Consider the following 22116-nt stretch of genomic DNA (forward strand, 5'->3'; position numbering starts at 1 on the left):
TTATGTAACCCTCCGCACAGACCGGGAGTGGGTACGTACTGTACTGTAGGTGCATAAAATCTGAGTTATGCAAGAGAATGGGAGGGGTTATGTAATCCTGTTCCGGACGCTATTGTATGGTACGGGATTAACGGCTTTTACTAGCGGGGTACTTTACACCAGAAAGAAAGGTTGAAGGTGGTTTACTAATCGCAACCTGCTTACAGATCAACAACCAGACAACTCTCTTCACCGTTCCGATTACCGAGCAAACCCCCAAACCCCATACCTTAAATCCGCTTGTCACAAATACAGCATGGCTAGCTGGCACGCCATCTGCTTTGACATTATGTGTAGATATGTATACATTTTAGCTTTGTAGATGTAGATTCTGCAGGGTCGAACGCCCGTTGACGGCGGTGGGTGGGTGCTGACATATCCCTCTGGTGACAAATCAAGATTCCTTCCTTCTCTCTCAGGTGTGTTCTTGCATCGGGGGTGGGATGCGGGTTTGCGGATAGCTGTAGCTGTGGGCAATACCTTCTACTACCTCTATCTTCCATGCCTGTGCCGCGACTCCTCTTGCTCCTGTATACCGCCCTCCTCTCCTCACTATCTCTCACAACACCAACATCATGACAGTAATATGATAAATGCTCTCAACTTTCATTCTCCCTCCCGTCTACAAAGGTTCTATATACACCCCCTCCCCCCACGGCCTTCCCCACCACATGGCCCCTGCGTCCGTAGCCACGCCTCTCCCAGCCTCAGCCACGTCATGCACCGACCCTGAGGGGGCAGGCCACAGCCAGCCAGGCACGGCTACAGGCAAGCACAGGCCCATCCCGCCCGCTGTGCGTCGTGCACCCCTCCCGCACCACGGCACCGGCGCGGACATCTGCCCAGTCATGCCAGTCATCCCTGCATACCGCCCAGTCCACGCGGGTGGTCCAATTATGGCCGCATCTTCTGCGCCTGGGCCACCGTCTCACCCTCGCGCTGGTTGGTAAAGGTAAGGTGCAGCAGGTAGCTGTTGTTGCAGGTTTGATAATATGTTGCGTTGGTATCCAATCCAATCTCTCGCTCTCTCGTTTGTTCGTTTGGGCTTTCGCTGCGTTTCGCTGCGTTCCGCTGTCTATTCGGGTATCTCATCTGATCTCATCTCATTCGTCCATCTGCTCATCCGCGCGTGTATCCGCGTCGGTATATCATATCCCCCCCCCCCCCACCCTCACACATAAAACACATTCCCATCTCCACTTCATCCGCTCACCCCCCACCCCCTTCCTCAACCAACCAAGGATGCTCCAGCACCTGCTCAATTGTGGCCCGCTTCGCGACATCCCTATCCAGCATCTTGCGGATCAGATCGATGCTCGGCTCGCTCATCACATACGGCACGCGCAGATCGCGGTCCATGATCTCGTCGATGCTGTAGAAGGGGTTTTCCTTGTATATGATGGTATACAATAAGATGCCGAGGGCCCAGACGTCTTGTTCTTTGCCGCCGTAGGGACGGCCGGCTAGGACTTCGGGGGCTGCGTAGTCTGTGAAGGGTGTCAGTAACTCTGTCCATCTGTTTACCCGTCCGACTTAATAGGTTGGAGTGGATGCATGAGAGTGGGTGAATTGGGGGGGGGAACTAAAAAGGAAAAGGGAGACTCACCAATCGTCCCCACAAAAACATCAAACGGCCCATTCTTGATATACGCCGCACTCCCAAAATCAATCAACCTCACCGTCCCCTCCCCATCCAACACCACATTCTCATCCTTAATATCCCTATGCACCACCGCTGCCTTCCCATGCAGATGTCCCACCGCCCTCGCCACCTGCACAAATATCCCCCGACACTCCGCCTCCTCCATATTCACTCTCAACTCGATGTAATCGAACAGATCCATCCCCGGAAGGCCGTGGGGTAGCATCTCAATGTAGTAGTTCACGTCGTCCTCGAAGAAGTCGTGCATGGCTACTATATTGGGGTGCGAGAGCCCGTTCCGGCGCAGGTAGTCGAGGACGTGGATTTCCAGCGGGACGGTGCCGAGACGCCGGTCGCGCGTCCAGGTGTCGACGAGGATGCGGCGTTTAGTGACGAATTTGAGGACCACCTTGGCGTTGGTGTGTTTATTCCTCGCCAACTTAACCTGTCCATATGCGCCCTGTCCCATATCTTCCAGAATAACAAAGTCATTAATAGTTTTCTTCACCGGCGGCGCCACCAGCGGCGGCGGCGCAACAGGAGTACTAGGCGGCGCAGATGACGTCGAAGTGCGACTAATGAGTTTATTCGTCGTCTTCCTCGCCGCCTCCTTAAGCTGCTGCGCCAGACTCGACGCATGTGACGTCTCCCTCACCGGCTCATCAGAGGAATCCATATCGACAGGCGAGGAAACCTGCGTCTGCCCGGGCGACGGCTGGTGCAGCGGCGTCGACGTATCGCTCAGCCTTGGCGTCGTCGCACTGGACGCTGCCTGCTGACCACCTGCGTGCACATGCCGCGAGTACGTGATCCAGACCGCGTAGACGACTTCGGAGCGGCGGATATACTCTTCTCCTTCTTCGAGGATCACGTGCTCGTCTATGGGGGTCTGCTTCTCGCTCTGGACGACGCGCATTTGGAGGTCGATTTTGATCTCGGAGCCGTCGCGGTGTTTTGCTGCGATGCCGTCGGGGCGGAGGAAATACGCTGCCGCGTCGCCTTTTCCGTCTTGCAGTGCAGCGAACGCCCGAGCGCGGCGGAAACTCTGCTCGGGCACTACGCTGCCGTCGACTAGCTGGATATTGTCGTCCTCAGTGAGGATCTTCAGGATACGATCGAAACCCGGGATCAAATCAGTGATGTGCAGTCTGTCCGGATGATCCTGGCCGAACAGCGCAGCGCAGAAGACCGAGTTAGCGCTAGTGATCTGTAGCGTATCGGCCGACAGCACCACGATTCCCGCGATATGTGGGAAGCTCGAGACCCGGAGATCCGTGCCGCCCGGCACCCGCTCAATCGCCACCGGCACATTCGCAGCATTATTATTTCGCGCTGTGAAAAACCTTTGCTTCGTGACCTCGGCATAGTCTAGTGCGCCCGTCCTGGGATTGATGCCCTGCCGGGGTATCCGGGGGATGAGAGTCCCGATGTCGACGCCGGGTTGCGCTAACGATTCGCCCCATATTGGCACGGAGGGACCTTCGACTCCGGTTACTACTCCGTCGCTGTCTATGCGGAGGATGGCGACGTCTTCGTGGATTTCTTCGAGGACCCAGATCAGGCCGCCTTTCTTCTCTTTGACCCACAGACTGGCAGATCCGGTGTGGCCGTTCCGCTTCTGGATGGGAACGACGTCTCCACAGAGTAGAACACCTCTGGACTTGTTATTCGCGTGATTGAGCCCCATTTTGCCTGCCTGCTTTCGAGCAGCAGCGACGGATGATCCAGCACCATCATCCGTCTGAGTCCTTCGGCTCTCCTTAACCTGCCTCGAGGAAGGTTTGTTCAGCAGCGCAGCCGTAATTCCACCTCTCCCCAGTAAAAATGACGTAGTTGACCTCGGGGTATCCTGCTGGTTATTTGCATTCGACGCCTGGCGGCTCTTATGCTCTGCTTCCGATCCCGGCATTGCCAGTTTCTCCTCTAGCCACGCTCTGCGTTCTTCCCTAACCACCTCCATAATACCCATCTTCCTGACCTCCGCATTCGTGACCCCAAAAACAAGGCAGGCGAGATCGTTTGCAGCCAGAATCGTCCATGGCGCTTGTGATTGAGTTGTGAAGATGGCTTGTGCCGCTGGCGCCCATCGATTTGAATGGCCATGGACAGCGCCGGCAACGTGAGGTTCACTTAATCCGTATGTCGGTGAAGTTCCGTAATGAGACCTCTGCTGTGCATCGAGATAAGGTGAAATCAACGGAGCCTGCTGAGGAGCGTTAAACGCGCCTTGGGGTAAAGGTGGTGAGAGCATCCTCCCATTGCCATATTTGTCGTTTGCAAGGTATGGCTGCTGGACCATGGCGTCAACAACCGTACTTCGTAACCGCGAGGGACTTGTGTCGGTGAATGATCGTAGGTAGCCAGGTCTAACAGGTGCCGGTGCCATGAAGACGTCTGTCGAAAAGCTTTCGCCAGTGGTCGTCCGCGAAAGTACGTCCGAATATCCCTCCGACGGCGCCACATCGCTGGCCTCCTGCTGGGACCTTCTCGAGTGTGTTGGCGATAAGGGAGCCATCTCATCTGGACTCTCGGAGCGCTGGCCGTAGCTTTTCTCAAACACATTGTCGTTATCGAACTGAGGTGGGGGGCTTGACACCAGCCCTCCCATGAAACCAAACCCATTCACCTCTCCCGCCTCATCTGCTCTCGGAATCTTCGCCCTTGCTTCAGAGTCTAACCCGCCCTGGCCATCCTGATCCCCCAGTGTGCGCGGTGTCACGCTGGCAAGGGAAACCTGGGAGCCTCCATGTCGACTTATAGATTTTGTCATAAATTCTATCGATCTCTTCAGCACGTTCTGGCGGTTGTGCATAAAATCTTCGGTCGACTGGTGGGCGAAGGAGAAGGAGTGTAGCGACTCCGAGGGAAATCTCGTGAGATCTTCCGTGAAGTTCATCGTTGGCGAGGATGGGGCGGTGGATAGAGCACCATAGGAGCTCTTTCGAGACTCCGAGTGTGTGGTAGTGATAATCGGTGCCGTCCGTGGCCCCAACGAGGGAGCGCGAGAGGAGCTCGCAGAGGATATAGTTGCAACTCTCGAAGGTGGTTGCTGGCGAATTCGTCTTAGACCGGAGGCACCAAGGCCGTGCTCATGGTCTGTCATAACGGAAGACCTGGATTTAAAACCGTCAATTACCATAATTCGTAAAACATCCTTGACCACTGTGCACAGTGATGGATATAGCATCAACCCCACCACTACCGCGTCTATCCATAGCCGAGTTAAAGCTCACCTGGAAAGGGTATCGTAGTCGTGGGCCCCACCATCGAAGGAAAAGCGTATCCTGCCCTTGTCCTTGTTCGCAGTGCCCTGGGAGAGGAGGTTGCTGGTACTCCGGTTCTTTGGGAGGTTGAGACTATTCGTATGTGTGAGGGTGTTCGTATCGTGGTCTGCGTACTCGGGGGTATTGCCTCTTCTCCCTCGCTCTGGGGATCGTGGATATACGTCGTCGCCTGGGATCGTTAGTTAGCCGGGGTGTTCAGAGAGGAGACAGGCAGTGGCGAGAAGCTGCCCGCGTCTCTGCTGCCTGGGCAGAAGGCGTCCAGTCCACAGCTTAATCGCCCAACCAGGAAATCACCAGGGTTGTCGCGAACATACCATCGTGTTTCGGCGCGTTTGACCCCAGCATAACTGCTCGGTCTGCGTGGGGGCGCAAAGCAAACAGACTGCGAACCGGGCCGGCGATCGCAGATTCCGACGCGCTGGTGCTGCAGGCTGGCTAATTGTTATAGGCTGCTTCGAAGTGCTTGCTCCCTCGGGGAGGGGCGCTCTGGCAAAGGTGAGCGCGGCGGCGGGGGAAAGAGGACGTGCGTGTGCAGGGCAACGTCGGCGGCGGCAGTTGAGCTCGTATTGCGTCACTGTTCTTGGTATTGAGAATGAGGCGCGGTCAGGGCGTCGGCGGGGGATCGACGGGGGGACGTTTTGAGCGGGAGGGCGGCACCGTCTGTGGCAACGTCGATCGAGGGGGTGTACGTGGTGTTTACGTCTTCACCGGCGGGCGGCGTGGTGAGGAGAGGGGTCGGGGGGCAAAGTGGTGGTTGTTGGCCGGTGTCGAAGCAATTCCAAATACGCTTAGCTTCTCCCACCGAAAAAGGACGGCGAGTTTCACGATGATTTGAGACAGGTACAGTGGCCTGTTGGGGGGATGGGATTTCAACAAAAGAGATGGAGCAGAGTCTTGGGAAAATAGAAATTAGAGAAAGTGAGCGCCGGGCTGGGAATTTGCTTCTTCCTCTTTTTGCCCTCAGCGACTCGGACTGGGATTGTTGTGAAGGGGAAGGAGATGGGATCTACGTGGTGAAAGTCGAAAAAATGAGTTTGGGTGCTGCAGCTATGGAGTTAGTAGAGTAGGACTACGGAGGGCGATTTCGCAGCGAACGCAGACGACGGACGCGGGCTTGCCGTTGGCCGGGTGGGCGGTGGACTGACTGGTGGGGTGGGGTGAGGGCAGCACGGCGAAGCTTAAACGGAGGTTGAGTGTCATATTTATTATATATTTTTTAGGTTTTTATGGAAAAATAATTTGTTTTTTGATTATTTTTAATAATTATGGTATTTATGGTAATTTTGGGGTAGTATTGGGGTAGGATGGTATTTATTGTTATGGTATGATATTTTAAGTGGCTTTTTTAAATAATGGGGAAACAGCTGGTGATTGGAATAGGCCAGAGCCTGTTAGATCGTTGATCTCCTACATCTGTCTTTCTATTCGCGAGAGTCGAGTGCTAGACTAGATGGACAAAGGAAGCAAGTTTCTTGTGCATCATATGGCATTGTTTGTTGTGATTCTAGTCATGTGGGTAGTTTGTTGTACGTATGTGTGGTGTATGTGTGGTGTATGTGTGGTGTATGGGGTTTGTGTGTGGGGTGGGGTGTGTATGGTGACTCTAGAGTGTCTGTGTGTGGTGGAGAGGGTAGTAGAGTGATAGTAGGAGAGGATATGGTTGGTAGTAGAGTTTGTAGTAGAGTATATGGCAGTAGAGTATATGGTAGTAGAGTTGGTAGTAAAGTTAGTAGTAGAGTTGGTAGTAGAGTTGGTAGTAGCAGAGTGGTAGAGGTAGAGAGGGAGTATCGTCTATAAGTATCATATCATAGCAAAATGAGAGAAAGGTACCTCCGCTCTTTACTGTACTCTGTATCTACTACCACCCACCGTATAACGTATAAGTTTCTCCGTCGTTCCGGGAGGATGATCCGGCCGGCAGTACTAAAATACTACTACTAAAATACCACCCACACTGTAAAAAGTATAGTACAAAAATATACTCGTATCGCGATAAGAACGACAGTACTCTATCCTGCTATCCCATAGTAATGGATACTGGTAGTAGTAAGAATAGAATATGTACCCCACACTCACATAACCCACTCTACTACCACTACTATCACCGCTTATCCATCTCTTATCCACTCCCACCACTCCCACCTCCCACCACTAACCACCACCAACCCCTCCATCCATTCCCCCTCTCCTCCCTCCTCTCCCTCTTCTAATCCACTACATCCACCCCTTCCACCATACTACATCCACCCCTTCTTCCCCTCCTTTCCCCCCTCCTTCCCCCCTCCTTCCCCCCTCGTTAGCCTCTCACGGCTCTTTCCTCTTTTACAAATAGAATCACCGAACCACAGAACCAAAGAAATATCCCCATACTGTACCGAACTCTACCAAACTCTACCAAACTCTACCACACAAACATATACGAAAAACCATACGAAGCCTATACGAAGCCCATACACAGCCTTCCTCACTCCATCCACACACACAGACACATCCCTCCTCCCGTCCATTCCACCACACCCATCCACCCAATAACCACTCGACAACTCTTCTCAACCATCCACTCACACCCACTCACACACCATTCACACCCTCTCAACACACGCCATTCACCCGCCATCCTCCCGCCATCCTTCCGTTATTCACACCCCCCCCATCCGTCCCCTCTGTCCCCTCGGTCCCCTCTACCTCCCTCCCCGCCAAACAACACCATGACCCGTCGTGTACCCATATACAACTTTTGACCGAGACACTCTATTCACACACCACCCCCCTCCGTGCCTCTCGTACCATACTTCTCGTCCATGTGGGTGTGGATAAAAAGGAAGGGCTCCATAGAAGATCAATTCTGTATCCTCCTCCTCCACTCCAAGTGTAACAGATCAACTGCTTCTGTGCAAATAGTAGCACCGCTGTACCTTCTTCTCCCCCAACCTCCTCCCGCCGTTGTTCCGCTGCACTCTACTTTCTTCTACCTCCCTTCTACCTTTCTTCTACTCGCTGAGCGAAATACATTCAATCATAGTCAGACAATCACGCTTGATTGACACTTGACTGACTCTCCAATTCTACGCCTTTCATCATTTGCTGCCAGGATCCACGTCCCTTTGCCTCGTCTCTCAATCCCTTTGTTCAGACGACCTGCCCAGACGACCAAATCCCCCATCCGTTGGTTCGCTCCCATTAGACCTCCCGCATCCGCATCGAACCACATCGGAGACATCCCGCAAGACACGCAAGCAAACCCTTTCCACCGCACGTCGCAGGATCTCGACTTCCACTGTCTTCACTTCTCACTGTATCATTCGTTTTTCTTCGTTTTCGTTCTACGGCCGCTCAGCCGCAAGTTGCAGTCCTTCACTTCTTATCATAAACTCGTCGACCGAGTCGGCGATGTCTGGTTGATCAGACGTTTTTTTCTTGTGTTTCCGGATACGCCACAACTTCGAGATACACCATTTGTCGTACAATAGCGTTGTATATTTCCATTATCATTAGCACCAGCGTCTGCCTTTTTATAGACGCTTCCCACACCCACCACCCACCATGGATACCTTCGAACCACTCGACACCATCGACTCCATAATCCCCTCACAAGTTGAGATGGAGACAACCGAACCACCCCCAAAGCTCAAGGGGAGACAACGCTTCCTCCACAGCCTTCAACGAATGTCCTCGGCGACCTCCCTCAAGGGACTCAGCAGGAAACGTGCCATAAGCAATCCATACTCGAGCACAAGCAGCAGGGGTTCGGCAATCAGCTTCTCAAACATACAATCGAGCCAGGCGGGCAGCAGCTCGAGTTTCTCGAGGCTGGTTATGGGACAACAGGCCAATACGCCTATATCTAGCGGGAGCACTCCACCTACGCCCGTAAATGGACTGTCGAACCTCGCAAGTCGACCGTGGACGGCGAATTTGGACGATGGAGGGCCAGGGAGTTCTCCCACCTCACACCCCGGGATACAGACAGTCGACTCTGATATCATCGAGATTGACGAGGGATACTTTGCTCATCCGGTGGCATCATCGGCTGTCAAGCCCAGCACACCGAATCCGAATTTTGATTTCTGGGGCAGCCTACCAGAGGAACTGAGACTATCAGTTTTGAGCCATTTACGACCAAAGGAGCTGGTCCGAGCATCTATCGTCAGCCGTCTCTTCTACTCAATGTGTTTTGACGGCCAACTATGGACCTGCTTCGACGCCTCCGAATTCTACACCGCCATCCCCGCCGACTCTCTAGCCAAGATCGTCTCCGCAGCCGGTCCCTTCGTCAAAGATCTCAACCTCCGCGGCTGCGTCCAAGTCGAGCACTACAACCGCGCCGACGTCGTCGTGAAATCATGCAACAACCTGATAACAGCCACCCTCGAAGGGTGCCGCAACTTCCAGCGCGCAACCCTCCACGTCTTACTCTCCAGCAACCAGCGACTCGCGCACTTGAACCTCACGGACCTCGCGGCAGTCAACAACGGGTCTTGCAAGATTATATCCAAATCCTGCCCGCAGCTCGAGTCTTTCAATGTCTCATGGTGCAGTCATATGGACTCCCGTGGACTCAAACTCGTCATCGCTGGGTGTCCTAAACTGCGAGATCTCCGCTGCGGCGAGGTGCGTGGGTTCAGCGGCGCCGCTGGTCTCGAAGTGGCTACGGCGTTGTTTAAGACGAATAACCTCGAACGTCTCGTTCTGAGCGGATGCTCAGACATTACAGACGCGACGCTACAGACTATGATCCAAGGCTCCACAGACCCGGACACAGATATCCTCACCAACCTCCCTCTCGTCCCTGCGCGAAAGCTCCGCCACCTTGACCTCTCCCGCTGCAACCGCCTAACAGACACCGGTCTCGAGTCCCTCGCCCACTGCGTCCCCTACCTACAGGGTCTCCAACTCTCCTCCTGCGCTCTGCTAACCGACTTCTCCCTCTCCGCCCTCGTCGCCACGACACCCTACCTCACGCATTTGGATCTCGAAGAAGTGAGCAACCTGAGTAACACCTTCCTCTCCGCCCATCTCGCGAAATCACCCTGCGCACCGCTCTTATCACACCTGACGCTGTCCTACTGCGAGAATATCGGGGACGTAGGAGTCCTCCCACTTCTCCGCGCCGCAACGGGACTGAAGGCGTTAGACATGGACAACACCGCCATAACCGACCTCGCCCTCGCCGAAGCCGCCCTCATGGTCCGCGACCGCGCCTCCCGCACCCCCTTCCCCCTCCCAACCTTCCCGCAAGGCGCCCGCGCCACCCCAACCCTAAAACTCGTCATCTTCGACTGCCCCCACATAACCTGGCCCGGGATCCGGGAGATTCTGTCCCGGAACTCGGAGATGCTATCTCTCCCCCCCAACAGGCGGGAAGTCATAGCGCTTAAATGCTTTTATGGGTGGCAGATGACGGTTGATGAGCATTTGAAGAGGGTGCTGGGGGGGGAGAGACATGGCGCGGAGAGGCTGGAGAGGAAGTGGGCGGAGCATATGGTTGCTAGTGAGGAGGTTGGGGAGGGGAGGGGAGGGAGGAGGAGGAGGAGAAGGGCGAGGGAGGCGGAGAGGGGGTTGGATGAGGAGGGGGGTGGGGTGGTGGGAGGAGGGAGGAGGAGGGCGAGGAGTGGGGGGTGTGTTGTTATGTGAGAGATTGATTGATTTGCGTGGACGGTGGTATGATAGGGAGGGAGGGCATTTTTTGTTTTGTTTGTCGGTAGTTCTGTGTTTGCGGTTTGGCTCTCACTTGGGGCATGGCGATGCGATGCGATGCGATGCGCTTTGTTTTGATCCATAGACTTGGTGTAGCTTTGCGCGGAGTTTATGATTTTTCTGGTAGGGGTGTGGATGGATGGAGTGGATTGGTGCTGTGGATATGGATGAGTATGACTATATGACCAGAGACACTCACGAAGAGGAGCGGGGGGTTGGGTGCATGTAGAAATATCAGTAGCGAAGCAAACACGATAGATCAACGAATTTACATCTTACCATCACCACTATCATCACCATCACCTGTTTCCCCTTCCTCTGTATCTGTCTAACCAAGAAACCCATCCACCACACCACAACGAAAAGACAAATGGCTCCAGCCCAGCCCGGAGCCATTTGTTCGGGCCCGAGACACACCTGGTGGCAACACAGTCGTTTCCAACGGCCTGAGCCTATCTGATCATGGTGAGTTCGTGTTTGAGGGGTGGAAGAGGAGGTTTGGGGTCGGGGAATGTGGATGGTGATGGTGATAGGGTCGAGGCGATGGTGGGAGGATGATGGCGCGGTAAGACGACGGCGGTGAGAAGTGCGACGACGATGACAACGACGACGACAGCGAGAATTACACGGACTCCACCCCCCTCCCCAGAGACAGTTGAAATCATGTCAACGCTTCTATGGACTCATCGACGACAATCAATGGGTAGGTAGACACCCCATGGCTTCATTTGGATCCGCTGGTGTTTTTTGGGGGAGGAGGGGGATTTATAGCACTTTTTGGGAGGGGGGTGGATGAGCTGGACTAGATTGGAGGGTGGGATGGATGGACTGGATTGGTGATATGGGTATAGATGGGTATGGATATATGACTGCTGTGACTCTGGCGCGTAGAGGGGAACTTGTGTGGTTGAGTGGATGTAGAATATTGGTATCAAGGGAAATGAGAATAGATCAACGAATTTACATACTCTCCATCTCCCACCCACTCCACCCCTCAATAACCAGCAAACACAAAACCTCAACCCTTTAACAACAAATCAAAATGAGTTACATCGATTTTACCCACCCCAGTAGAGTAGATGGTGTGATGGCTAGTTGGGGTATATATACCGCTCAGCATTTCGACTTCATAACGAGACACAGACTCTGGTAATCGAGAAATCGTGGAGGATAGGATCGAGGTTCTTGAGGCTGAGATGGTGGATAAGAACGCGCAGATTAGACGGCTTGGGGAGGATGAGGGAAGGAGGATATGGGTGACTGCTGGTGGTGGGAAGGAATGGCGGGGAGAGGGGGGTGGTGGTGAGAAGCAATGGTGGTGAAAAGCAATGGCGGCGAGAAGTAACGATGATGAGAAGTAACGATGACGAGAAGGACAATAACAGCGATGAACAACGCAGACTCCATTCCTCGCGTCATAATACAGGGGAATGAAATTCCACCGCCGCGCCCGGGGAGCTCTGAAATCAGCTGATGTCCATCTTAGTGCCATGAGGGGAAGATAAAAAAATAGGGGCTGGGGAGGGGATTTATAGAAGAAGCTCCCCTCCACCACACCCTTTTTTGGGAAGTTGGGGGAGGGGGGAGGGTGTATCGAGCACTTGCACTTGTAAACTACTATTCGCAAACAGTTTCATCTATCACAACCTCTTAGTCCCCTGCCCCTTTCTCACCCTCTTCCTCTTGCCTCAAATTCTTTTCTCATCCGTCCGACTTTGATTCTCTCCCCCGCCCACGCACCACGCATCTCTGCCTGAGAGAGCTCGTCGGAAACGAGTATTTAATCCCTGCGTTGCAGCCCTGTCATCTTGTGGAAACTAGGTCAATACAAAGAGCAAAAATCAAAATTCGACCAAATGGAAGGAGGGCGGGGTGGATGAACGGGAAGAGGGGTAGGGCTGGGGGTGGAGGAAGGAGTTAGGGGAGTGGTGGTGAGCGGGTGATAGTGAGAAGGAGGATGACAGTGAGAGGGTGACGACGGTGAGAGCGCACCGATGACGGGGTTGAACGACGACAAGAAGACTTCGACAACGACAACTCCCCCCCCCCCCGCGAAAAAAAATACCAAACGCAGCTTCATATAATCCCGTAGGCATCGCATCAGCAAATGTTTGTGACAGAAAACACTGATAGCTTTCCCAAGCATTATTTGCCTTTGCTTGATGGATGAGAGGGTGGAAGAGCTGCGGTGGGGGATATATATGTGAGGTGTGGCTGCTGCGGTGTAGACCACCCTCAATTTTTTTTGGGAGGGCGGGCGGGGGGAGGGGGAATTGTATTGGGAGAGCGTATAATCTGGATGCAAATGGCATCACCTATCCTCTTTCCCAACCTCTTGCCTCTATCGCAGCCTCGCCCCCCCCTTTTTTCCTCCCCGCGACGTCTCCTATCCTGCGCGCACCACACATCTCCAACCCAGAGAGCTCGCCGAAGAGGAGTATTTAATTCCTGCGTATAGCAACTATCAACTATAGGCCTTACTCTATGACCTCTATCCTTAACCCTCCATGCCCTCTTTTACTAAGGTCTTCGCCCCTACAATAGGGTTTTCCCAGAACTAGGGGAATAATTTGTACAAGACAAACCCCCTACCACCAGCTTTATTTGCCTTATTACCATAGGCGATAACCGCCATCAGCAACGATATCGGTCCCAGTCGCGAAACTTGATGCATCGGATGCGAGGTAGAGGTAAGCTCCCTTCATTTCATAGAGATCACCAATTCGTCTAAAAAGTAAGATTGTCAGCGTGAAGGGATGAAAATTTTGGCTAGGTGATCATGGAGTAGTATTGGCAAGTACAACTTAAGGGGGGGGGGAGTAACCTACTTCACTGGAGTTTTCTCTCTTAATGTTTCTTTAACATCTTCTGAGACTGCTCCTGTAAGCCCGCTCTCGATAAAACCTGGGGAGACAGTGTTTGCACGAGCGAAATCGACCCATTCAACTGCAAGAGACCTGCCTATTATCAGAACACCTAAAGTCAGCTGCTGGTCTTTGATTGATATGATGAAATGCGATAAGGATGAGATCGCAGAGTCTTACACATGTGAATCACGCCTGCTTTAGACGCGTTATATGCTGTCTGAATATGAGGATAATTTACGATGTGGCCGCTCATGCTTGCAGTTGCAACAAAGCTACCCTTCTGGAAGCCTTCGAGTTTCTTGCCATCTATGGTTGTCTGTTCCTTTGCCTGGCGCCGCCAGTGCATCCCCGCTGCCCTTGCACAATAATATACACTGTCCAGATTTGTTGCCATAACCTCACGATAATGTGAGATACTGCTATCTAAAACAGAGGTTTCGTTCCCTTTCTATGTGAGCCATGAGGGTACTAACGATTGAATCTCAACGTGATCGGTATTTAGCGTTGAACTTACATGCAATACCGCTATTAGCAATAAAGCAGTCAAGGCGGCCATTAAACTCATTTACCACTTGATTGACAGTGGATTCTACCTCGTCTGGCTGGGTAACATCTACTTGATATGCAATACCTAAGTTTTGTTGTAGTTTGGAGTCAGCGAACTAGATCTTAAAAGATGAACGACAGACTTAAGTAAAGGCTTACATTTGACGTTATACTCCTTTGCAACCTGTTTAGCAGCATCTACTGCTGCGCCGTTCTTGTGGTACAGTATTGCCACATTGGCACCTGCTTCTGCAAGGGCTTCAGCTATCGCGAGACCAAGACCACTTCCTGCGCCCGAGACGATGGCCGTTCTCCCCGTTAGGGAAAACTGCGGGAATATGCGCGACGACGCCATTCTATTATCGATGGGCAATCTTTGTACGCTAGAGGTGGGTTTATGAAGAATATCAACGAGTTTTCTGGTTTTGTTCTAATGTAGGGCGCGGTGAGAGTCCCGCGCGGTAACATGCTGTAGGTGTTTAGCGCTAACTAGATTAGGAGGACTGCACCCCAGGGAGTTGTCGGCGCGGTTGCTCTCGTTTGGTTGGTAAAACGGGCATGACAAGATTGTATATATTATTCGACATGAGAATAACTGGTACATACGACCATAGACTCAAGAGAATTGGGCATCCCGTCCGCTCTGCCATACACAAGCTTGAGATCGGTGGATTAGTAGTTGGGTGGGTGACCACCAGCGAATACCCACTGTTGTATGTTTTTTGTTATTTTTGTTATTTTTGGCGCTTTTATATGTTAAATTTTGGCCCTCGAAGTTAGGGGGAGGAGGGCGGTTCAACCCGGGCGATTTAGATTTAGCTGTAGAGGAAGTGATTCGTTATGAGAGTGAGAGGATGGCAGTAAAAAGATGGCAGTGAGAGGAATAGTGACAACACACACCAACGTCGAGAAATACGAAAGGCGACGAGCAGGAGGACGACAACGAGAACTCCGCAAACCCCGTTTTCTTTGCCTCGACAATTACCAGATTTGTGGCGAACGCTTCTTTGGCCTGACTCTCATTATATAGGGAGTAATCTGCAAACCCGGATAGGATTCTCTCCTCAGCTTTGCCTCTTTAGCTTCGCCGAACCACGAGCATAACAAGCTACCCTTTACAGATCCATCCCTTGTCTCAACCAACTCCCCATGTGAGTTGCAAAATAGTTTGTAGACAACCGTTATTCCTTTCGTTTGAAAAACTATCACCTTAAGCACCTATTATACCACTAATCATAAAAACCAGCCCCCTTACTCCCCCTTCTCCTTCCCCTCCCCCTCTCCCATAACCCCCACAATCCTCATCTCATCCTCCACCGCCCCCTCAATCCCCACACTAACCGCAGCCATCATAGCGGGTTCCGTCCTTAACGTATTCCGCTACTAATGCGTTATAGCCCTCTGCACCGTACTATCCCCCTTATTTAGGATCCTTATCTCCCTGCTCGCCATCCTAAGCTCGATGGTGCCATTAATGATGAAGATATAGTCTAGCGTGCTAGTGGTATGTAGGGCACCCTTCATTTGCTCTAGGTTAGGCGAGAACTGCTCGTTGTTAGTTCAACTTTCCGCGATGTCTGTAGATACGAAAAAAAGGAATAGGAAGGGAGAAGGAATAAACGTACATGTATCAAACAGCCCCCTGTCCCACCGGCAGTGGGGAAATGCACCTTTGGCTTTGCTTCGTCCTCAACCTCTACAGCCACGTCTACTACTTCGATATCTACAGCTACATCTACTACCTCGACCTCTACATCTCCCTGCGAGACCGTCTCTAGCTTAGTCTCACCGACACCCTTAATCGCCATTTGTGGGCAAAGGGGGACCTCGCACGCTCTAGCAGGATCTAGAACGCTGGCTAGCTACATAAGTGGTTCCCTACAGGTTGCCTCTCTTAACGCGTGCGCTGTACAGTGCGTCGCACAGCAGTGTTGTACGGCTATCTATTTCATTAAGGGAGCTTACTGCAACTTAAAGTATAGGCCAAGAGCGTTTGATTAAAATGTTGCAGCACCTAGAGGTATCCTATTTGATTTCTACGAGCTTCCCTATTTAACCTGCAGCCCTAAAATCTGCCCGACTTAGCAGTAGTTAATGTACAAATTTATTAGCTGTTTTATTAGGCCTATATAGATTACCTTATAAGATCAACTTCTTCTATTTCTAGCTGCATACAGTGTGCCAATCCATTGTATACCTAAATTCGCACCCCCACTATCGCAACGCTGCATCAGTTGTATGTTACTTTTTGGGATATATTTCCTGCCCCTATAATCCGTTTGCCCTCCATTATGCCTACCTGGCTGTCCTTTTGTTGTGTACGTGACCCTAGTGTAGGCGTTATGCCTTATCTCTCATATCATATCATCCCATCTCACCTATATCCCCCGCCGCCCTCACAGAAACATCAAAACAAATATGTGCAGCAAAACAGGTATGCAAGCAAAGGCGCCACCAAGCAGGAAGTGAAATGAAAGAATAAGGGATCGGAAGGTAGGAAACATCATGAGAAGATAGAAGGAAGCACCAAGATAGAAGCACACGAAACTACAAAGCACTTAGATATGACGAAGGTTCAGGCCATATCATATATGATATGACCTCTGAAAATTTAACCATATATGGTAATATCACACTATCTAATACACTGGGCATGGCGTGAAAGCTGAGCTCCTTGCCGCCTTAAGGGTGATCTTAGGTGAAGCGAGGGTGAGTAGGGTGAGGCGTAGCAACGTTTTCGAGTTAGTTTCGTATCACTCTTGCCTTAGTTTCGTAATAGTAGTAGAGAAGAGCCATTTTAGCTTTCGTACCTTACTTAGGTGCCTTGCTCTTATCTACCATTTATCTTGCGCTTTGGATGTGATGTAGCGCTTTTCCCTCTGGAGATGTGAGGTGCGTTAGGGAATGTATTATGCTAATAGTTCTTGCATGTATGATTATGAGCATAGTCACAGAAATTCGAAGGCCAGAACTGAAAGATTCCTATATTAGGTGAACGTTCTCAGAATAACTAAGTCTCGTATAATCGAGTACGCTGACTTCGACTCGATTAAAGCCTCAATGTTTTTACGCCTTCTCAGGATCAGATGTCTGCCGTCCCTTACATCAACAGAGCTCTTGGCCAGAGCTAACTCGCCTTATGGATCTCACAACTTAGCACGGGGCTGCTTGAGATCTTGGACACTCTCAAGGATGTCATTTCTAGTGTGTTCAATACGAGCCTGCGTCGTTTCGAATAGCCTTGGGATCCCTGATTCGGCAAACGGGATTCCTTCTGACACCATCGCTGCTACTCCCTTCCCTGAGAGGTACGCCTGTGGCATTCCATGACCGGTGAACCCAGCAATAATGAACTGACCGGGCCTTCCCGGTACCTGCCCAATGTGAGGTAGCGAGTCCGCTGAATAGCCCATAACTAGGAGATATCTGTGTTAGAATTTCTGTACGACGGCAACTTAGAGGGTGATTAGCTTACTTCCGGTCCAGATCTGGTCCACGTATGCGCCGCTCTGCTCCCAGCCGTGAAAATTTCTTTGCATGTACTGATCGAAATACTCCCTAGCAGGTTCTATCATCTCATCGTCGTTGATGACATTGTACCAATTGCTCTTGTCCTGGTGGTATTTATTCCAGGCGCCACCGACGATAATACTTCCGTCTTCTCGAGGAATGAGGTAGTCGAACTCCCCTTCAGCCCATCTCAGAGTGTATGTCTCTGTCAGCCTCGTCACGGGACGAGTCGGTACTATCCTGCAACAAACGCCGCGCACAGGGACGATCTTGCCAGAGTATATAGGAAGAATAGCCGGCGTATATGCATTGCTAGCGTACACCACATGGTGTGTCCTTATAGAGCCCCTTGGTGTAGTGACCGTCCACCGGCCATAATCGTCTCTCTCGGAGGAGACAGACTGAGCTGGAGTGTTTGTGTAGAGGTTTGCTCCTTGATCAACGCAATGGCTAAGAAGGTGTAGAACTAATTTATAAGGCCATATATGGCCCGCTTTATAGGTGAAACAGCCTTGAGCTCCCTTAACACGACATCTCTAGAGGCAATCAGCAGCCAATTCTACCCCTTTTCAAACTATAAACGACTCACCTCTTCCGCATCATCCCGTCCGTAAAAGGCCACTCTGCCGACTGATTTAACGCCGGCAGCTGCCAAACTATCAAAATTGGCCTTTGCAGTTCTGCATTCTTCTGGAAGCAATTGCACGTCGATGGCTTTTGTTAGTACGAAGTCGCAGTCGATTTTCTCAGTCCGCACAAGCTCGGTAATGGCGTCAACATGGGCACGCTCAAACTCAGCAACCTCTGCGGCGGCCTCCATGCCATGCTCTGCAGCGATGTGACCAATAGAGCTGTACGGATCTGGCTTTAAGTGACCGCCTAGTGCGATGCGTAAGCTTTAGGGTTTGAACCAGACAGTGATCCAACGACTTACCGTTTCTGCCGGTTGCTCCGGAGCATGTCTGGCGAGCCTCCAGTATCGTGACCCTTAGCCGCTTTTGTCCTTTATTTTGTTGGTGAAGATGATACGCAACTGATGCACCAGCTATTCCTGCGCCAATAACAACAACATCTGACTCCTCTGGCACACGGTCAGAAGACACATAGTCGTCGAGTCGATGCAGCTGAGTCCTCCACCACGATGCTGTAGCATGAGGTACTGGGAAGGGGGTCATTTTCTCGTGCTAATCGTCCTTGATCAGTCTGAGGTAAAGGGACACGAGAAAATGAGGGAGCAAGAGCAGGCAAGATTTATAGGCACAGGGGTACAAGTGTGATCAGAATAAGACAACAGCTCGTACAGACTCCTTTCTTAACTACGCTATATTGGCAAAGCACGACATGTGGACCTTACATGATGCCTAGATAGACAGGTTGCAAGCCCAGTTTGTCCTCGCATTAACGATCTGGGAGTTGGCCGAAATAATAGCCAAGTTCGACTTAGTGGCAGAGGATAGAAGTGCGCTTGTAGGGGTGTATGCCGATGGTCTAAATAATAACCAAGTTTGGTATAGTGCTAGTGGAACACTGCCGTTGCAATAGTTTGTCTCTACTTTAACGCTGCGGGGGGCCCAAATAATAACCAAGTTTGGCTTAGTGCTCGAGCAATGGACTTGATACTCCGATTTGTTTCCTAGTCTTGGTGTACAACTCTGACTCTACCGCTCACCAGCCAGAATCTATTAGTAAAAGCGAGAGTTAGTGGCTCTGGTGTCTCCACACGATTTCATGTTCCTCAAGAACATAGTCTCGATAACGAGATTAATAGTACTGGCCGAAAGCGCAAGTGTGAAACCCGTTGTGAATCCGACCAATATACAAGTGGATGCATCAAATTCTAATAATTCATTTAATACGCAAGGGCTATTGGCGTTAACTCACGAGTTGTCCTTCCAATCCGATTCCCTGGAGTCGTGACGTAATGCCTGTCCAGACACCCACACACGACTATATGGGGAACACTAAGTGTGCATGCGGATCAATCTAAAATTGCTAAATTGATGGTGCTAATCCAGAGATGGAAGGCCTGAGGGACAATTGAAAGGGACCACACGCGGCGGAATACTGTCAGGGGGCGTGCCCACCTTGTTTTCGCTACTGTCGATCGAGTTGAGTTTATGGGCAACTTTGGAGGGCTTAGTCGCAACATTGCACTATTCAGGAAACTCTTGGGGCCATAGAAACTGTCAGCGTAGTGCTTAATTCTAACTGATTGAGGTGCGGATGTATGTCAATCAGGAGGTCTCCAAATCCCAAACCCGCTAAGTGATATCTAGAGAGTAAATTGACCATGAATCTGGAGACGCACAGCTGGCTACTTTTACAGTAGTTTACAAATACCCCTCTCTTCCCATCCACGGAGGATTCTCAGGGTGGATTCAATTGTTTCTGCAATCTCCCAAAAGTCTATCTTGTACGAAGCGCAACGAACGATTTCCCAATATGAGCACAGAAAAGTCATCAATCATGCACAGGGAGGACTTAGACGATGCAGCTATACATGATGCCGAACAATTGGCAGCAATGGGCCACGCCCAGAGCCTATCGCGCAAGTTTAGCCCTTGGAGCATGCTGGCACTGTCATTCAGCATTCTCGGTACCTGGGCAACCTTCGCAGTTGACCTCTCGAACGGATTAACGAACGGAGGAGCTATCACGATCCTCTGGGGCCTTTGCCTCGTGACTTTCTGCAACTTGTGCGTAGCCGTTTCGCTGGCTGAATTGTGCAGCAGCATGCCGACCGCATTGGGGCAAGCATACTGGGTTTCTCGCCTCTGGACATCGCCACTCGGTCGTTTTGTCTCATATTCCTGTGCCTGGATCAATGTATTCGGCTGGTGGACTCTTGCGGCGTCGCAGAATGCGTTTATGACAGACATCATTCTCGGCATGAATGTCATGTTAGATGAAAGCTGGACTGAAGGAGACAAAAGATGGTTGAAATTTGTCATATATATTTCAATCACTATAATCATGACAGTGTCTAATATCGTCGCATGCCGCAGGGATTGGATTCTCCGCTGGTTCAACAACGTTGTTGGTGCTTGGTTCGGAGCGGAGTTCATTATTTTCGCTCTCGCCATGCTCATCTCAGTGGGCGTCAAATCCGATCTTTCCTTCCAGCCTGCTTCATTTGTCTTCACTCAGTGGATCAACAACACGGGCTGGAGTGATGGCGTTGTCTGGTTTATAGGCCTCGTCCAGTCAGCCTACGGATTGACGGCTTTCGACTCCGTGATCCACCTGATAGAAGAACTTCCATCCCCTCAGAAGAATGGCCCGCGGATTATTTGGCTTTCTGTTCTTATAGGCTCGATATCTGGCATGATATTCATGATCGTTTGCCTTTTCTGCATTCAAAGTCTGGAAAAAGTCCTACAACCCCCTTCTGGGTTTCCGTTCTTGGAGCTCCTTAAGGAGACCATCGGGCCCAAAGGGGGTTTTGCGCTCATCGTTTTTTTCACAACACAAATGCTCGGGCAGGCCGTCAGCATGACGACAACCGCCTCTCGTCTAACATGGGGTTTTGCGCGCGATGGCGGCCTCCCCTTTAACAACTACCTGACGCATGTCGACAACTACTGGAAAGTTCCGGCACGAGCTCTGTGGTTTCAGGGTGGTATCATTGGCTTAGTAGGCGTCCTATACTTCTTTACAGAGGTCGTCATCCAAGCAGTCGTGAGCGTCTGCACTATCGCCCTAACAATCTCATACGGGATCCCCATTCTCGCGCTCGTGATGTTCGGGATGGGCGATATCCCGCCTGGAGATTTCACCCTTGGCCGTCTGCGCCCTGTCGCTAACTGGGTCGGCCTGACATATTGCGGTGTTACAACGGTGTTCTTCTTCTTTCCTAGCTCGCCTAAGCCTACTGCCATCGGGATGAACTATGCCATTGCGGTGTTTGGAATCATGGTCCTCATTGCGATTAGTTTCTGGTTCATTAAAGGGCAACATACCTATTTGCGGACAGACGGAGCTTTGGTAGAGATGAACCGTGCTGAGCAACTAGAAGCTCAGAATGGAAGACGAATATATCCAGAGCAAGATCAAGCTTCAAAGATAAGCTAACTGATTTAACCAAGAATGATGTACTTAGGCGCTTTATTTATCACTTAGTCTTCAGTACCTTTGCATTGTACACTTTTGGCATTATTGGAATCAGTTATCATACTAAATTTGAATTTAAATCGATTCGCAGTCTATGATTTCCTTATTGAAAGTAATCTTAGAAAGCTATTACTGTGCGTCCTTGGGTTCAGTAATACTGCATTCACGATGCCTCATGGTTCCCCGACACTCTGATACCAGTTTCTCTAGAAACCCCGATACAGCTTCTTTCTTACTCTGCAAGAGCAAACAGAAAGAGTGTCAGGTGTCCGCATTACAGCTTCCCGGGGTCCTGTCTTTCAGACCCCACTCCCGCCGTACCCCCCTGCCAACTATGTAGGGCCCACTCCTTTCAAAGCTGGGGTTTTTGTGTCAATAGTGGATACGTAGTTTGGCAATTCGGGAAAGCTGCGCTTGTGCG

At 51.2% G+C, this 22116-nt stretch overlaps 6 protein-coding genes across 6 annotated transcripts; 2 read left to right on the top strand and 4 right to left on the bottom strand.

Annotated features, from left to right (window-relative positions):
- Positions 1 to 1226: 1226 nt before the first annotated feature.
- Positions 1227 to 5982, bottom strand: VE01_01039 (uncharacterized protein). The gene is made up of 4 exons (XM_018270567.2): positions 5280 to 5982; positions 4915 to 5134; positions 1646 to 4794; positions 1227 to 1526 (listed from the first exon to the last, which is right to left on the bottom strand). The coding sequence occupies exons 1-4, from the start codon at positions 5308 to 5310 to the stop codon at positions 1249 to 1251; spliced, it is 3678 nt and encodes a 1225-aa protein (XP_018134472.1). The 5' UTR covers positions 5311 to 5982; the 3' UTR covers positions 1227 to 1248.
- A 1261-nt stretch (positions 5983 to 7243) lies between these two features.
- Positions 7244 to 10941, top strand: VE01_01040 (uncharacterized protein). The gene has a single exon (XM_018270568.2). It carries the CDS (start codon positions 8509 to 8511, stop codon positions 10597 to 10599), a length of 2091 nt encoding a protein of 696 aa, XP_018134257.1. The 5' UTR covers positions 7244 to 8508; the 3' UTR covers positions 10600 to 10941.
- Positions 10942 to 13019: 2078 nt separating this feature from the next.
- VE01_01041 (uncharacterized protein) lies at positions 13020 to 14497 on the bottom strand. The gene is made up of 5 exons (XM_018270569.2): positions 14235 to 14497; positions 14044 to 14160; positions 13707 to 13973; positions 13491 to 13623; positions 13020 to 13389 (listed from the first exon to the last, which is right to left on the bottom strand). The coding sequence occupies exons 1-5, from the start codon at positions 14428 to 14430 to the stop codon at positions 13275 to 13277; spliced, it is 828 nt and encodes a 275-aa protein (XP_018134258.1). The 5' UTR covers positions 14431 to 14497; the 3' UTR covers positions 13020 to 13274.
- Positions 14498 to 15326: 829 nt separating this feature from the next.
- VE01_01042 (uncharacterized protein) lies at positions 15327 to 15883 on the bottom strand (the record flags this gene model as incomplete). The annotated part of the gene is made up of 3 exons (XM_018270570.1): positions 15327 to 15455; positions 15483 to 15620; positions 15701 to 15883. The coding sequence occupies 3 exons, from the start codon at positions 15881 to 15883 to the stop codon at positions 15327 to 15329; spliced, it is 450 nt and encodes a 149-aa protein (XP_018134255.1).
- Positions 15884 to 17075: 1192 nt separating this feature from the next.
- Positions 17076 to 18940, bottom strand: VE01_01043 (uncharacterized protein). The gene is made up of 4 exons (XM_018270571.2): positions 18520 to 18940; positions 18175 to 18464; positions 17551 to 18121; positions 17076 to 17490 (listed from the first exon to the last, which is right to left on the bottom strand). The coding sequence occupies exons 1-4, from the start codon at positions 18758 to 18760 to the stop codon at positions 17222 to 17224; spliced, it is 1371 nt and encodes a 456-aa protein (XP_018134256.1). The 5' UTR covers positions 18761 to 18940; the 3' UTR covers positions 17076 to 17221.
- A 317-nt stretch (positions 18941 to 19257) lies between these two features.
- On the top strand, positions 19258 to 21656 carry VE01_01044 (uncharacterized protein; the record flags this gene model as incomplete). Its single annotated transcript, XM_018270572.2, has 2 exons — positions 19258 to 19810; positions 19862 to 21656. The coding sequence occupies exon 2, from the start codon at positions 20028 to 20030 to the stop codon at positions 21654 to 21656; it is 1629 nt and encodes a 542-aa protein (XP_018134261.1). The 5' UTR covers positions 19258 to 19810; positions 19862 to 20027.
- Between the last annotated feature and the right edge of the window lie 460 nt (positions 21657 to 22116).

This window comes from Pseudogymnoascus verrucosus, assembly GCF_001662655.1.
Source record: "Pseudogymnoascus verrucosus strain UAMH 10579 unplaced genomic scaffold scaffold_3, whole genome shotgun sequence".
NCBI lineage: Eukaryota > Fungi > Ascomycota > Leotiomycetes > Thelebolales > Thelebolaceae > Pseudogymnoascus > Pseudogymnoascus verrucosus.

Coding starts and splice junctions, on each gene's coding strand:
- VE01_01040 (XM_018270568.2), top strand. CDS start 8,509: ATGGATACCTTCGAACCACTCGACACCATCGACTCCATAATCCCCTCA.
- VE01_01043 (XM_018270571.2), bottom strand. CDS start 18,760: ATGACCCCCTTCCCAGTACCTCATGCTACAGCATCGTGGTGGAGGACT. Junction 18,122..18,174: donor GACGGGATGATGCGGAAGAG/GTGAGTCGTTTA, acceptor GATTGCCTCTAG/AGATGTCGTGTTAAGGGAGC. Junction 17,491..17,550: donor GGACCAGATCTGGACCGGAA/GTAAGCTAATCA, acceptor GATATCTCCTAG/TTATGGGCTATTCAGCGGAC.
- VE01_01039 (XM_018270567.2), bottom strand. CDS start 5,310: ATGCTGGGGTCAAACGCGCCGAAACACGATG. Junction 5,135..5,279: donor AAACGCGCCGAAACACGATG/GTATGTTCGCGA, acceptor TAACGATCCCAG/GCGACGACGTATATCCACGA. Junction 4,795..4,914: donor GACTACGATACCCTTTCCAG/GTGAGCTTTAAC, acceptor TTTTAAATCCAG/GTCTTCCGTTATGACAGACC.
- VE01_01041 (XM_018270569.2), bottom strand. CDS start 14,430: ATGGCGTCGTCGCGCATATTCCCGCAGTTTTCCCTAACGGGGAGAACG. Junction 13,624..13,706: donor AGCAGGCGTGATTCACATGT/GTAAGACTCTGC, acceptor TTCTGATAATAG/GCAGGTCTCTTGCAGTTGAA. Junction 13,390..13,490: donor AGAGAGAAAACTCCAGTGAA/GTAGGTTACTCC, acceptor CTTACTTTTTAG/ACGAATTGGTGATCTCTATG.